Source organism: Helianthus annuus, chromosome 16, assembly GCF_002127325.2.
Source record: "Helianthus annuus cultivar XRQ/B chromosome 16, HanXRQr2.0-SUNRISE, whole genome shotgun sequence".
Classification (NCBI taxonomy): domain Eukaryota; kingdom Viridiplantae; phylum Streptophyta; class Magnoliopsida; order Asterales; family Asteraceae; genus Helianthus; species Helianthus annuus.
In genome coordinates, this window is record NC_035448.2 from 60,903,899 (window position 1) to 60,921,343 (window position 17,445).

The 17,445-nt window shown below is 34.0% G+C and overlaps 1 protein-coding gene across 1 annotated transcript; it reads right to left on the reverse strand.

The window, feature by feature from the left end:
* Positions 1 to 204: 204 nt before the first annotated feature.
* LOC110881544 (uncharacterized mitochondrial protein AtMg01250-like) lies at positions 205 to 792 on the reverse strand. Its single transcript, XM_022129766.1, has one exon. The coding sequence runs from the start codon at positions 790 to 792 to the stop codon at positions 205 to 207; it is 588 nt and encodes a 195-aa protein (XP_021985458.1).
* Between the last annotated feature and the right edge of the window lie 16,653 nt (positions 793 to 17,445).

Consider the following 17,445-nt stretch of genomic DNA (forward strand, 5'->3'; position numbering starts at 1 on the left):
CCTCTTTAAGGCGATTGATACCCAACCCCTCTTTAGATTTTGGCCACGTTACCCAATCCCAAGCCACCCAATTCATTTTATTATAATCATTAGAACCTCCCCATAAAAATTTTCTCATTTTCACTTCCAACACCTTAACAACCCCAGCCGGAACTTTATATAGAGATAAGTAATATATCGGGAGACTTTCCAACACTGCGTTAATCAGGGTAAGTCTCCCCCTATCGAAATAGCTTTAGCTTTCCAAACCGATAACCTTTTATCAAAAACCTCCATGATCGGAGCCCAGTTACTAATTCTATTCATATTAGCCCCCACCATAATCCCCAAGTATGTTAGAGGAATAATATCCATGTTACAACCCACCACCTTAGCCATATCATTAATCTCGCCAGCTTCCACCCCCATCCCGAATAAATTAGATTTATGCAAATTAATTTTTAAACCCGAATATAGATAAAAGATCCTCAAACATCTCGCAACACTCAACACATTTTCCTTGTCCCATTCCCCCAACAAGAGGGCGTCATCCGCATAAAAAAGATGAGAGATTTTTGGGCCATTATTAGGTAATTGAATACCTTTAAACCACCCCTCCATCCCCGCTTTGTAAAAAATACTAGAGAGAGCTTCCATAACCATAAGGAAGAGGAACGGTGATAATGGGTCTCCTTGTCTAATTCCTTTGGAGCAACCAAACTCAAAGGTAGGAGAACCATTGACTAAAACCGAGGACCTAGCCGAAGAAAGAACCCTTTCCACCCATTTACACCACAAACTAGGAAAACCCATTTGTCCCATGATATCCACCAAAAACCTCCAATTAACATTATCATATGCTTTTTCAAAATCGATTTTAAACAGAAACACCTTTTTTCTCTTTTTTAATCCAAGCAATAATTTCGTTTAACATCAGAGGGCTGTCGAGAATGTACCTTCCTCTAAGAAAAGCCGTCTGATTTTCCGAAATGACATTCCCGATCACCTTTTTGAGCCGATTCGCCAGGATCTTAGATATCACTTTACTTATCACCCCAATTAGGTTAATCGGTCTATAATCTTTCAGCCCAATCAGATCCTTGATCTTCGGAATAAGAGTAATAAACGATGAGCTGCATCCCTCCGATATAGCACATTTACTGTAGAATGAAGCTAACATGTTAGAAAAATCATTCTCAAATAAAGACCAATACCTTTTAATGAATTTGAAATTAAAACCATCTGGCCCGGGCGATTTATCCCCCCCACAATCGAACATTGCATTCTTGATCTCTTCACGGCTGAAAGAAGCAATAAGGGAAGCCGCCTCCTCGCCCGTCAGCCTCTTTAAGTTATAGCAAGTGAGTTTGGGTCTGTCCTTGATTTTTTCTTTAAAAGCATTCCTGTAAAATTCCATAATCTCCTTTTTCACCGTGGAAGGTTTAGTAGTCCACACCCCATCTATCATAAGACCCGGAATATTATTACACACCCTTCTACTATTAATATACCCATGGAAAAACGCCGAGTTTTCATCTCCTTTCAAATCCCACTTAATCCTGGCTCTTTGTTTGAGATCCTTGATTCTAAATCCTTCCAATTCCTTCATATCATTCAGGCATTCCGCTTTTATCCACTCCTCCTCTTCTGACAGCTCCCTAACCGTATATGTAATTTCTTTTGCAAATGACAAAACTTCAATATACATACCATATATCAAGTAACTCTTAATTTTATATTTACCGATTTCAACAATATAAAACATTTTTATGCCAAGGCGTTACAAGACACGTCTGACCTGCCAAATTTTCAAGCAATGACGCTACGATTTGTTGCTATATCAATAAATCACCGTCCATGTGACATGTCACATGTTCCACGTAGCAATTTTCATGTAATAAAAACACACAAAGTATACCTCGATAAAAAAAACATCTCATAAACTTAAAAAAAAATACAATTTGGGGTTTTCCCAAATTCTCAGTTCAACTCATCAAGACGGAGAAGATCCATCGATCTTTCAAATCGTGTGCCCTTAATATACACCCTTCGGTAAGTTACTTTTGATTTACCTTAAATGCGTATTCTCTATTTCTTTATCTTATCCGTAATCAATTTCAAAGTTCCCCTTTTATAGTGTTTGAGTATCTTTCAATAATCGGCCGTTAATTATTTCTGCATTCATTAGCGACCATCGATTATGTCGATTAATTAGGCCCGTTCTTGTTAGTGATCAACTTGGAGATCTCTTCTCCATCAACTAACATCATCGATAAACCGGACGATTTTCTAAAAAAAACGACCTTTTATTAGGAAAAAACGCTTTTTATAAATAAAATTTTGACAAATTACAATGATCGTTAGTTTAACAGACCACGTTCCGACGATGATTGTTAATTTCTCATAGCCATTTGTTACTTACTATTTTAAGGAATATTTTAAAAATATAATTTACATGCACTAATTTAATATTATTATTTTTTCCAATTTTATAAATTAGTTTTCATTCATGTGGACAATTCTATACTTTATGTTTTCTTTTCCAATTCATGGCATTTATTGTTCTTGATATGGGTATGTATTTTATAAATTTGATCATTAATTAATTTTAACAAGTTATTTTGATTACTATATATGTGGATGCAAAACCCAATTTCGAAAATTATTTATAGGAAAACTATAATTTAGAAATCACACTTCTTGTTATGGGTGTTTAAGATCGGATTATTAGGATATCCAAACGGATAAAAAAAATTGTTCCGTGTATAGATCAAAACTAATCTATATTTGATTTTTCAAATTTCCAACATTGAAAACTAAAAACATTTATAAATCCACATCTGAATCGTATTATTTACTATTTTGCACTATTTTTTATATATTTCAAACTAAATACTATATATATTTATAAAAAAAAATATTAGTTTTCGGATATCGGATAATCGGATTATCCGATCTTTTTGAAATTCATATCCAAATCCGAAAATTAGGATTATCCGGGTTTTCGGATATCCAAATTTTCGGATATTTCGGATTCGTATTTTTGGATATTTCGAATTTGATTTTGAATCCGGATTTTTTTTAACACCCCTACTATTGGTGGACAAATAATGATATAAAATATTTATTAAATGTTATGAAGGGTAACCGTGTTGTCTCTTTTTAAATTCTTTTTAGAAAGATGAAAGGCAACGAAGGGTAACATTTTTGTCTCTTTTAAAATTCTTTCTAGAAAGATGAAAGGCAGCTTGACGGACGAAGGGTGATAAATGAGTAGTTTTGTTGGGTTGACTGATTATATCCTATGTAAATTGAATATGAAATTAAACACGACACGAACCTAAAAGTCAAGTGACACATGAATATATACACAATACGAGTTTTTCGGGTTGACATGAATAATATAAAATGTATATAAATATTTACTTTTAAATTATAAAAGTAGTCGTTAGTTTAAGTAATCTAGGTCAGGATGGCACAATTTCTTTTTATTCTAAAATTGGGACTTTGGACCAGTTATGAATTATTTTAAACTCTGAATTAGTTAAAATTAAAATTGTTCGAAGTGCAAAAATTTTATCAAATTTTGTGACACCCGAATCTGATAAGAATTATTAGAATACATACTAAATCACTCTATTTTGCGGCTTAGCCTTAACAAGGGTGTCTGATAAGAATTATTAGAATACATACTAAATCACTCTATTTTGCGGCTTAGCCTTACCTCTTGTTATTGTCTTACACTCATGGTCGCAAAAGTCGCTAGACGCTCCCTAGTTAGAATCGGAAGTACTCGGACTAGGTGGAAGTCACATATTAGAATTACTCAAAGCTCATATTCTAAAAATTATTTAGGTACACTTGAAATATTATGCTACTAATGCATGTCAATAGTTGTTTACTTTAACAACTGTAATTACCAAAAAGATGTTTGTTGTACGAATGATGAAATTTATTTTATTATTCTTCTTTTTTGTTACATAGATACAAATATGTCAGATGATGATGGTTTTATGAGGAAGAGTACTCGTATGGCAGCGATTGAAGCTGCAAAGAGGATAAAAAAGAACGCTGAAGACAACGCGAAGAAGTATCCACTTTACAGAGATGAATCAGTCACACAATCTGATGTTGTGACTAGTGATAACAACAAGCAGAGGCAGAGAAGTCGTAAACGAAAGAGAGAGGATCCAGTTATCGATTCTTCAGAGGTAAATATTTTATTTCTCTTAACTTGAGGACATTACTTCAACTTTATAAATAAATTTTTGAACTCATATATGCACTTGACTACTTTCTCATAGGTATTATAAAGACTTGTGTTCTAAAAAAAAATAAATAAGATTTAAATCCTTGTATGTTATGTAAATACATATGCTAGCAGAAGATCCACTTCATCTTTTGTCATATCGAACTAAACATAATTTTGACTTGTAATCAATTATGTATCCTGAGGGGAAGGGGAACATGAGTTGTGAGTTAAAATTCTACAATATGCAAGTATTATGCTTTTAGGAATAAAGTAGATATAGTCTACAAAGAGGAGAGTGAGTACGTGTGTTTTTTAATGTTAGATAATATCGATATATATAGCAAGAGTTAGGGTAAAATGAAAAGTGTAAGAATTCGGCCTTTTGAAATATTTTTTCAAAATGATTTTTTCCAAAAAGATAATCTTGTTTTTTTTTATTTACGGCAGCCGTAAATGCTGTAAAAAGTGATGTCATACTTATGTAATCAGCTTTTTACACCTGCTGTAAGGGACCGAAAAACACCGCTTTGAATTTGTTTTTTTAATTTTTTTACAGCAGTCTTTCTAAACATTTTAATCTAGGGGTGTGAAAAAAATGTGAGTAAAACTCGTACGGGAATGCCGAGTTCTCTAAGTTTTCACAAACTAGGGGAATTTTTACCTTGATCTTGATCCTATATATATATATATATATATATATATAGGGTCAGGATTTAGAGAAAACGCTCAAAAGTGTGAGAACGGAGAGAACACTTATGGATCATCCGATCAAAACAATCTATTGACTAGATTGGCGCGGTGGCATTTTAGTAAATAACACCAATTTTATTATGTGGACGCGCGTCATTAAGGGTAAAAAAGTAAAAAACTATTCATCACATAAAACGCCATTGAAAATAAAACGCCAAATAAATACAAAACGCCAATTTTATCACTAGGTGCTTTTTTCTATGTTTTTATTTATGCTCTCTGGCTACAAAAACGCCATAAAATATGAAACGCCATTATATATAACACCAAACTTTACATCCGAATAAATGTTATTTACATTTTGTGTTATAAAAATAACATCCCGCCTAACCTACGCGCAAAAAAAATTCTATAAATAGAAACGCTTCACCACCTTCCGTTTATCACACCAAAAAAACACAAAAAAACACACAGTGCTTGCTAAAAAAATTTACGACTCAATGTAAAACGCCAAAAAATACAACGACAGCAAACATCTTTTTCTTTGATCCTCAGTAAAGTTCTGCATGAAGCTTCATTTAATGATTTTTTACGCGGTTGAAGAAAAAATTTTGCTGCATGAAATGGACAAAATTGAAAAAAGAGGGACTGATGACACCCATATGTCATACTGTCATCTTTGTTCCTGAAGAAGGTTTGGATAATAAGAAGATACCTATACCAGTGGCAGATAGCATCCACCCACAGGGGGTCGCTCTATGACTCAAACATCAACAAAGACAATTCAACACATAAACAAAGAAAATAAACAACGCCAAACCCAAAACGCCATCTATTTGTCACATTTCTTGTATTTTCAAAAGAAAAAAGAGACTGATGACACTGAAGATTTAAAATAATAAATTGCTTCTACTTTGTTTTTTAATTTTCTTTGTCTACTGTTTGTTTTGTAATGTCAGCTAATAAACAACAAAATAATATTAATGCTATAACGAAAAATATAATAAAACGTCAAAATTAGCAAATACGTGTAAAACGCCATAATGCCATACAAAAGTCCCCCAATAAACTACCAAACTATAATAAAATTAAGAGTTAAATGCCATTTTAGTCCCTGTGGTTTGGGCCATTTTGCCAGTTTAGTCCAAAGGTTTCATTTTTAACCTGTGGGTCCAAAAAGGTTTCACAGTTGCCATTTTAGTCCACTGGGTTAACTTCATCCATTTTTTCTGTTAACAAGAAGGCCAATTCGGTCATTTTATATGGCTGAATTGCTCTTTTAGTTAACAGAATTACATACAAAATGACCAAATTGGCCTTCTCGTTAACAGAAAAAATGGATGAAGTTAACCAAGTAGACTAAAATGGCAACTGTGAAACCTTTTTGGACCTACAGGTTAAAAATGAAACCTTTGGACTAAACTGGCAAAATGGCCCAAACCACAGAGACTAAAATGGCATTTAACTCTAAAATTAATTTGAACAACTAATATTATAAAAAAAAAAGAGTTAAAAAATGTGCAAAAGAATATAAAACAAAAGAAGTCCAATAGTTATCTAACCGCCATTGGAAAACAAAACGCCATAATTACAGCCGTCAAAAAGATTTGACGTGTTACACCATTAAAACAATTGAGTCTTAAAACAAAATACGGTGAACTGCAAAAAACAGTAAAATGAAACGACGGAAAACATAATTACTAACATTTATTATATGAAATTTATTTATCTTTTTCAAAACACCATAATTACCTGACATACGCGGGAAAAAAGTCAATATAAAAGAAGTCCATCAGAACCCAAGTTCAAACACGCCAAAAAAACTAAAAACACCACATATTCTCCAAAACGCCAAAAAAATTAAAAAAATGGCTAAGGTTATTGCATGGAGGTTTGAAAGGAAAGAAAAATGATTCATCATAAAGTTCGCTGACAGGAAAAGGGTTAAGGTAAGAACAATAAAAGTCATGATGGGAATGAATGAAAATATTCAAAAGGGTATCCTGGCCCTTGAGGTTCCAAGAGACAACGATTGTGAAAGAACAAGAACTGTAATAAGAAGACTGGAGAGAAAGTTTCCAGCAGAAAATAATGAAGATGATGATGATGATATTGAAGATACACAAATACCAAAACTTAGGAGTTGGGTATTGCATGAGGAAGAAGGAACACTTGAAGTAACTTATAAAAACGGGGTGCAATATTCAAGACCAATGGAAGAAATGTTGAAGACAGGGTTGCTATCTATCATTGAACAACTCTGTGATTTAACACCTTCAAACGATCCAAAATCCAAGGATGCAGTAATATTCTTGGATAGGCTGCAGCAAAGAAGAGACGAGCTAATGGCGTTATACGCAAAAATGAAATTTGATGATGAAGAATCTGAAGAAAGTGAAGAACAAAGTAATGGGTACATCTCCGATGTAATCCCACCTACGGAAGACTATTAGATTATTTTGATTTTCGACTTATTGTAATTTTTTTAATTATTAATCTATGGTAATGAATTATTAACAAAAAGATACAAAACGCAAAAAAAAAACATGGAAAAAGCCATAACGCCAAAATATTAACTATGTGACACAAAAAGAATTACCTCAAAGAGAAGAAATCTGAGAAAAAAACAATAAACGTCAAATAATTAATAAATCTACAAAACGCCAAAATTATCTTGCACACAAAAAATAAAGAAGCTTCTCAAACGCGAAAACCGTGAAAGGAGAAGAATACTAAAAAGACAAAAAAACCCCTCGGTCCCTGATCAAGCCCCACGCCACGTGTTCGGCCAGGATGCGTTTTCACCGTTCTCACACTTTTTACCGTTTTCTCCTGATCCCGTTTCTCTCTCTCTCTCTCTCTCTCTCTATATATATATATATATATATATATATATATATATATTATAATTAGTATTTTTCTTTCCCTCTAAATAGCTTGTATATTGTATAGTTTCAATTTTAGAAATATAAGTATTCTCCTTTGATTTTGGAGTTTTTCTTTGAGTGTAAATATCAGAATTCAGTTTATTATTTGTTCTCAGTTTATTACGTAGTATCAAAGTCGTGATTAACTAATTTGTGAGAGCCATTTGAAAATTCTGATTTAAGAAGTTGTACTCTTTGTTTTGAAAATTGTACCCAATTGATACCATTCTGAAACGCCCATTTCGAAAGCATCAGTTCATCTCACCTCCCACACTACCAAAATCGCCGGCCACAAAAATGATAACCAGGAATTTTTCGCTGCCGAAAACCACCCCACGCGTCGCCGCTAGTCGCCGTTTCCGCCCCACGCGTTGGCGTGTGACGGCCCGTCTGGCCACCTTCCGCCACCATTTTCATTTTCCGACCACCTCTTTGCTTTCCGAACAACCTGTGTAGTTTGTTTTCTTATCCGGATACTTTGATTCTACATCAGATTTCGGTTCTGCTTATCATATTCGTATCAAATTTGCATCATATTTTTCATCAAATTTTCGCATCAAATTTCTTGACCAGGTTTTTTCGTATCAGATTTTCGCGTCAGAAATGTAGACCAGATTTTCACATCAGATTTTTTGGTTTGTGTTCTTATAACCCTTTCTGGATCTGATTATCATCAGATTTCTGGGCTCTGCACACTTTAAATTCCTAAACATTAGATTTCTGGTTGGTACCTCCGATTTCTGGTTCAACATTAATTTCTGACTTTGACTTAACTTCTGGACAAATTCCAGATTTCTAACTTTAACCTTTGACTCTGACTTTATTTCTGGTCAAACTTCTAGATTTTTTACTTTAACTTTTGATTCTGGTTAACCATTCCAGATTTTTTGTTGCTCTAATCTTTGATTTATTATACAACTTTCCATTACTACCGTTTGTTTAAATTCCGACGGTTAACATGACTGAACCCAAAGATTCATCAAGTGTTGTCAACAAAGGTGAACCGAGCTTCGCTACCAACTCTACTGATGTCTTTCCTGTAGCAACTCCACTCACCGATAACAAACTTGACGACACGAATTTCTTTGAATGGAGCAAGACTGTTTGTATCTATTTACGAAGCATTGGAAAGGCTTTGTATCTCACGTCTGATCCTCCCACTGACAAAACAAGAGATCAATGGCTTCCAAATGATGCCCGGTTATTCTACAAATAAAGAACTCCATTGATACCCGTGTCATCTCACTTATCGATCACTGTGAGTATGTCTAGGAATTGATGGATTATTTGGATTTTTTGTATTCTGGGCAAAGCAACATGTCTCGAATATACAATGTTTGTAAGACTATTCATCAGGGGGAGCAACTTGACAGATCAATAATCGCGTATGTCATGGAGTTTAAGAAAACCTATGAGGAAATGAACACTTTGTTACCCATCAATACCGATGTGCGGGTTATGCAAACCCAACGTGAACAGATTGTTGTATTGAGTTTTCTGACTGGTCTGCGACCAGAATTCGATGTCATTCGATCTCAGTTCTGAATGAACCAACTATTCCTTCTTTACAAGAGATGTTTGCTCGTATTCTTCGTCATGAACCCACAATTTTGTCACCACCTCCTTCGACTCTTCCAACAAGTACTAGTGCCCTTGTTAGCCGGGGAGGATTTAGAGGTGGCTTTCGAGGAGGCTTCCGAGGAAAATCACGAGGTGGTTATCGAGGTGGCCATCGGGGTGGCTCCCATGGTAATTATGGAGATCTAACTTCTACTCAAAGCAATCATACTACTATGACAAAATAAGGACAAGTTGAATGTTTCTACTGTCATGAGTATGGGCATACCAAATACAACTGCAAGAAACTTTAGGCCCATCAATCCAAAGGACCTGCTCACCTTGTTGCTACATTTGATGACATTAAAACTGTCCCAGCAGAAGAAAGTTCTCATCCTACTGTTATTCCAGTTTCTACTTTTGTTGAGACTACGAAATTTGCTAAGAGTCTTGTATCTACTACACCAAAATGGTTTATTAATTCTAGAGCATCTGAACACATGAATGGTAATCCTTAACTCCTTTCTAATTTTCAAAAATATACACCATCACCTTATGTGACTATTGATGATAAGTCAACACCAAAAGAGTTTGGTCTTGGTAGTGCAAGCATTACTCCGTCAATCCATTTATCCTACGTTTGAACCTACCCAATTTTCCATTTAATTTATTATCTGTTAGTAAAATTACTCGTGGTTTGAATTGTAGTGCCTTATTCCTTCCCGATTCTTGTGTTTTCAGGATCTTTCAATGAATAGGATTATTGGTAAAGGATGGGAATCTGATGGCTTATATATACTTGAAGCTCAAATACCTTACTCTTTAGCATGCTCAAATTTGTCACCATTTGAAGCACATTGATGATTAGGTCATCCATCCCTCCAAAGTCTTAAAAAGTTGTGTCCTGAATTTTCTTATTTTTCATCTTTGAACTGTGATTCATGTCAGTTTGCTAAACACCAATGTGTTTATCTAAGTCCTAGAGTCGATAAGCGGGTTACGTCCCCCTTTGAGTTAGTTCATTCTGATGTTTGCAGTCCATGTCATGTTCCGTCTAAACTTGGTTTCAAGTACTTTGTTACGTTTGTTGATGACTATTCTCGTGTAACTTGGCTTTATTTTATGAAAATTCGTTCTGAAGTGTTTTCTCATTTTTGCTCCTTAAATGCTGAAGTAAAATAGATTTTAATGTCTCTATTAGAACCTTGCGAAGTGACAATGCAAAAGAATATTTTTCAGAATCCTTTCAATCTTAGTGTTTGCAAAATGGCATAGTTCATGAGTCATCATATATCCATACCCCAGCCTAAAATGGAGTTGTTGAACATAAGAACAAGCATCTGCTTGAAGTAGCAAGAGCATTTTTGTTTCAAATGACAGTTCCAAAACCATTTTGGGCTGATGCGGTATCCACCACTTGTTTTATTATTAATCGGATGCCATTGATTGTTCTAAATGGAGATATCCCATTTTTTGATTCTGTGTCCTGAAAAAACCTTTATATCCGATTCCTCCTAAAATATTTGGAAGTACCTATTTTGTGCATGATACACATTCCCATCCTACTAAGTTAGATCCAAAATCAGTTAAATGTGTATTTGTTGGCTATTGTCGTGTCCAAAAGGGTTATCAATGTTTCTCCCCTACTCTTCAGTGATACTTTGTCTCTCACTATGTCACGTTCCATGAAGATGTTCCTTTCTTCCCTGTATCAGATCCTCATATATTAAGGAAAGATGATGAGTTCCTCATCTATCCTCATTCTATAACCCCACAGACACAACCACCTACTACTTCCGATTCACCAGCACCTGAGCAAACCTCTACATCTGAACAACCAATTGCCCCTAACCTCGAGTTGATCCTCAAGAACCTCCCATACCCGATAAACCTCCTGTTATTCAAATATATCAACAACAACAACACTCAGATCTTGTTCTTGAATCATTTAATTCGGTGACAGATTCATCCATTGCATCTCCTGACGATAACCTTCCCATTGCTATCCGAAAAGGTAAGCGTACATGTACCTATCCTATTGCTTCCTTTGTTTCATATGGCAAGTTATCTACAACTTCCCTGTCACACCCTAACCGTGTAATGATAATCAGACCCTCTGGATCGGATGACCATCCGTCTAGAGGGTCTGATGCCCCCTCCAAACCCCTTCTCACCGTCCTCACGGTTGGCGTGCATGTGGATCAACACAAACCCCCTCTCTCTCCCTCCTCTGCATTTGTTGTCACGTCCTCCGCATAGCTCATGGATACCAAAGGGCTTGTGACCCAATAGCATCAAGGTGTTACATTGGTGTCCTTCCAAAATGGTAAGGATTGAACTACCATTAAAGGCAAGTGATGTAGATTTTAGGACTAGGGTAGCGTTTGATATGAAGCAATCAAAGATGGAATGGAATGAAAATAAACATGTTTGATTAACATTGGTAATGAAATGGATTATTACATAAGGAATGAGATTCCTTCTATTTTAAGAATTTTCTTTCCTTAGCTAATGCGTGTTTTTTTCATTCCTTTAAGGAATGAAAACAACTCTACAATTATAATTATTATTATTAAAATTATATATTTATTATTAAATTATTATTACTACTATAAATATATTATTATTATGTTTATTATTATTATTCATGTTATTTTATCCTTATTACTACTATTATTATATTATTAATTTATTATTGTTATTATTAAATATATCATTATTATTATATTATATATAATAATAATAATAATAATATTATTATTATTATTATTATTATTATTATTATTATTATTATTATTGATGATGAGGCAATTAGATTTTGTCATTATTAATAAATTGTATTCTTTTACTCCGTTTTTATTCGTTTATAAAATTTTTCAAGTAATGATTTATTCTGTTGGGTAACCAAACATTACAACCGAAATGAATGATGCATATCATTTTTTTATCCGTTCAATTTTTTCATTCTTTTTATTTTCTCTCTCAATCTATCATTTCAACCCTAGATGTAATAGCTTTGTGTATTTTTCATTGAAAACAATCGTAGCTATAGAGGCCGTCATGGACACCTGTTAGAGGTGCTCTATCGATCACTAGTATATAGTTAAGCACCCATTTGCACAATTTTTAATAGGTGATATCAATTTTATATATCTTATGTTTGAATACAGCAAGAAAAGTAGATTGACTTTGTAGGAATGAAAATTTCTTTAAAATAAACAAAAAATAAAAAATGTATAGAATGAAACTAACATACTATGAGTAATAGGTTATATAATATAAGATAATATAACATTATATTACGTTATAACATAATATTTTGTTATAATAAATTATAGCATTATATTATATCATATACACTATATTTCATCATATGATATTATGGAATGTTTTCAATGATATATTTATAATTATTTTATTATTATTATTATTATTATTATTATTATTATTATTATTATTATTATTATTATTATTATTGTTATTATTATTTTATTCTGTGTTTTAGTTTTAACCCATATTTCAATAATAAAGGAAATTAAATTTTAATAATCCCAACTTTAATCTATTGGTTGGGATTAATCCTAACTCAGAGATTGTTCGCAGAGAGTCTCAACTTTGAACATATGTTTCTTCACCGACTCCATACTAACAGCGACTTCATACTAACTGAAAGTTAACCCAGTTAGCTTTTACTGACATTGATTGCTTATGTGGCAAAAAGTCAAAGGTTTGATGATGTGGACTGCTTATGTGATAAATAAGTCAAAGTTTTGAGGATGAGGATTGTTTCTGTGGCAAAGTTTTAACGTCATGGACGTTTATGTGGCAATCCATGCCAGCAAAAACTAACTGGGTTAACTTCAATTAGAATGGGATCGCTGAAGGAGAATGTGTTCAAAGTTTGGATTGTTGGTAAATGTATTTCCTGAGTTAGGATTAATTCTTGTCAATAGATCAAAGTCGGGATTATTAAAATCCAATTTTCCCAATTATAATTGGTATATATTATGAAACAAATTCATCATTTAATAACCACATGACAACAATCATTTATTGCATATTCAAGTACAAAATTAATATAATTATCAAAATTTTATAACAAATGAATCATAATATACTAACTTTTATATGTTTACTACATATGAACAATTGTATATCTTTGTTTGGTTCAAACAAGAAATGTATTGTCTCTAACCTCAAATGATGCAGGATTCATCAAATAACACCTCAAAGTGTTCCGATCCATCGAAAAGTGACGACATGCCTATGAAACGACGAGGGCGTCCCCCTAACCCAAAATCAACAAAAGGTCGGTCACGACGCAGTAGGAATGCAAAACACAAAGATTCTAAACCTGAAGAAGCTGACTATGGTAAGATATTTGTTTTTATTGTTTCTTTTCATCTTTTTAAATATGTGTAATGACTTTGTTCTTTTGACTATATATGCAGATGTTAATATGAGACGTGAATCTTACAATAGATTTCTTCTAAATAATGAGCCAACATTGGCATCAATCTTACCTGACCCAAAACAACTCCACCTGGTAAGTAACACAAACTTATTGAATATTGTGTAAAAGAATACATATTTTACAAAGGATAACATAAAAGAGTCCACCAAAGTTTGTAAACAATTCAAAGTGACCACATGGTCATCATAAAAAACCTACAAATAGACCTTTCAAATTTCAAATTGATGTCAATTGTAGATATTCTTTGATAAAATAATAGTAAAACATACCTAGTAGAATCCCATTGATAGTAAGTTATTGGTGGGGTCTAGAGAGTGTGAGATGTAGGTAGACTTTACCAGCGGCGGACATAAAGTGTTAGTAGGGGTAGCACGGGCTATCCCTCAACCCCGTCTACGTAGTGTAAAATTACCCTTTAACTCCATTTCGGTAGTGTAAGAATACCACTCAACTTCGTTTCTGTTATATAAAGGATACCCCTGATCCTAAAAAAAAATTAGGATATCCCTAACCTTTTGGGCTAGTTCCGCCACTGGACTTTACCTTCATCATAGAGATAGAAAGACTGTTTCCAATGAGACCGCATGTATGAACTTTGGTACAAATGATATGATGACCGATGGATTAAGACTCTTATTTTAGAATTCTCTCATACTTGCTGGCTAAGCAGCAAGATTGGATGGGATGAAAATACTAGAAATTACAATCTCATACTTAAGACAATTAATATCCTGTACGAGTCGAGTACCCACTAATCAATACCTATTGGATTCGTGAATATATCCATGTGTATAGGGTATATACCATTTAACGTCTTATGCTCTTAAAAATTACCAACTGGGAATGTGTATGTTAAAAGGGTCTTTTTCGTGGGTTGAACTTGACATGAATTCCGAAAAGTTTATATGTTGTGACACACATGAACCCGAAAATGACATATGCATTCACAGGTTAGCAATACACGACATGTTTAACCCTAAAAGAAATTTACTAATTTTTTTTATGCATTAATACTTTAGAATTCTGAGTTCACATATTACTTGAATTTTCCTAAGCAATAATGTTTAAACTACGCCAACATATTATTAATCTTAAAAAATTTAGCATAAAAGTACCCAAATAATTTAATATATTGTATAAAAGTATAAAACACATTTTAAAACAAACAAACAAACGGGTTAAGCTGTCAACCTATAAACCTGTCGGGTTGATACAAACTATTTGGTTAAATGTGCTCACTGTCCAACCCGAAACTAGGATGCTCATTTCCCAAAATCCAATCTTTAATTCATCTAAAAAACTAGCTTGAAAGATAGAATACTCAACTACACTTCTAACAGTTTTTTAAAGAGAATTATTTTATGATTCTAGCAAATTGAACATACTCTTTATTAATAATCTTAGAAACTTATAATAAATTAATATATCCAGGTAAACGAGTTCAAGTAATCGGGTGGGTATCACCCTACACCATACCCGTCTTAAACCCATGAAAATTTGTAAACCAATCCAATACCTGGTCCCATACCCAAATACCCGTCTCGAGTGTATTGGGTTTTATCCCCAGGTCCGGGTTCTAGTTCATTTCCCAATCCTAGTGTCTAGAGATGGGTATTTTAAATAGAAGTGGCATCTATTATAACTTATGCTTTTTAAGTGGCTCTAGCATGATAAAGATAGAGTAGTGAAAACTTTTATAACAAGTTATTTGACATTATACAGGGAGATGGAGGTATTAGCTACAAGGAAAGCCTGATGAGGTTTACCAAGGGTTTGGGTCCAACAGCACAAAAAGTAGCACTTCGGATGCTTCAACGACAAGGTCCAACCCACCAGGCGTGCCACCAGCCCGAGCCATTGATTCAGTCACTAGATGCTCCAAGGGAACCACATGTAGTGGATTTAAATCCAATTAATGATTCATTCAAAAACACCATAGCATACCAAGCCAATCAGCCACAGTTCAAATTTGGAGATTATAATGCAGCCGCTATTGCAAATTATAAAGGGAAAAATATCATGGTTGATGATGGCAAAAGCGAGCGCAACAAATGGGATGCTGTTGATAACTTAGAACTATTTTTTGGTAAGCAAAAAGGTGGTGTTAAAATTGGCAGTGGCTCATTAGAGAACAAAGATTTTGGTAACAAGAATCATAATTATGGCCAAGTAGGTAACCAAAGGACCATCAACCAAATTGGTTCATTTTGGTCAAACTATAATGGGAATTGGAATCAAAATGTGAACAAGATTTCTGGACTTGACAATATTAGTGGCCAAAAGGAAGTATCTTGGAATGCAAGTAATATAACTCCAAATGCAAGTGTTTATCCTTCAACAAACTTGTCGCGCTCCACAAACATTTCCAGCTCTTGTTTCGGGTTTGATGGTGAGGTTAGCCCATTCTCATGGGTTCTACAGCCACCAATGCATAGTCCTACACCGGTGGCACCACCTGTAACCACTATTAGTTCAGCTGCAAATGACAGTTTCTGGATAGATCCAGAGTTTCAGCTTGCATTGGCTCTTGATAAGAAAAAGAATGAACAAGAAACAAATGTTTGGTCCCAAAATATGTGGGCACCTGGCCAGGCAAACCAGTTTCTGCAACCATACCCACATGGACACATTCGCCAGCAGCCACAAGACCGATTACAGATGCAAATACCACCAAATATCTGGTCTCGTAGGGCAGCGCCAGGGACTAACCCAGAGCAACGCGCGTTACCATTTGGTACGCAACAGGGTTCTAGGTTTCAGTCGGGGAACAACCTGCAACGTCCACCACCAGGTATTTGATCAATTTGCAGGGAAAGAGATGGAGTGGTTAACTGTTTGAATCAAAATGCTTGGAATTTGTTGCAAAGTAAATTATTTTTCTGGTCAAAACACTTGATAAGAATGAGCTATTTGGATAAATAATGTTTAGCATTATTTTCCAATTGCTTATTCAAGTGACCTACTATGTTCTATTAAAAGTGTTTTCACTAGAATAATGGTTTATTTGCAATGAAAAACAAGTAAGATGATTTTGATGTTAATCACTTTTAAATGAATGGTAAAGTTTTAGTTGTGTTTTTCGTTTTGAATGTTGAACATGTTTATGTTTTAGTTGTGTTTTCGTGTTGAATGTTGAACATGTTTATCTTTTAGTTGTGTTTTCGTGTTGAATGTTGAACATTTGTATCTTTTAGTTATGTTTTCTTGTTAAATGTTGAACATCTTTTTGTTTTAGACTTGTTATCTTATGCATGAATATTATGTATTGTATGACCAATTGTACACATGCTTTGCACAACATTAGTGCAAAGTGGTGCGAGTTCGGGTACTAGAACTAGATAGAAGTGCCAAGTGTAAATACGATAATGCGGTTTGTGAGACCTTTTGAGCTCATCCTAAAGATTGCTTTGCCTGGGCCTATGGTGAGCCGACACAATGCAGATCCAACCTGTGTGTCCTTTCTCCGATTGAAAAAATCGTTTTTCCTTTAAAAAACTCACAATTCAAAACTACTTTTATAACATAAGTTTTAGGAATTTATCCAAGCTTTTGTAATAATTATAACT

Coding starts and splice junctions, on each gene's coding strand:
- LOC110881544 (XM_022129766.1), bottom strand. CDS start 792: ATGGGTTTTCCTAGTTTGTGGTGTAAATGGGTGGAAAGGGTTCTTTCT.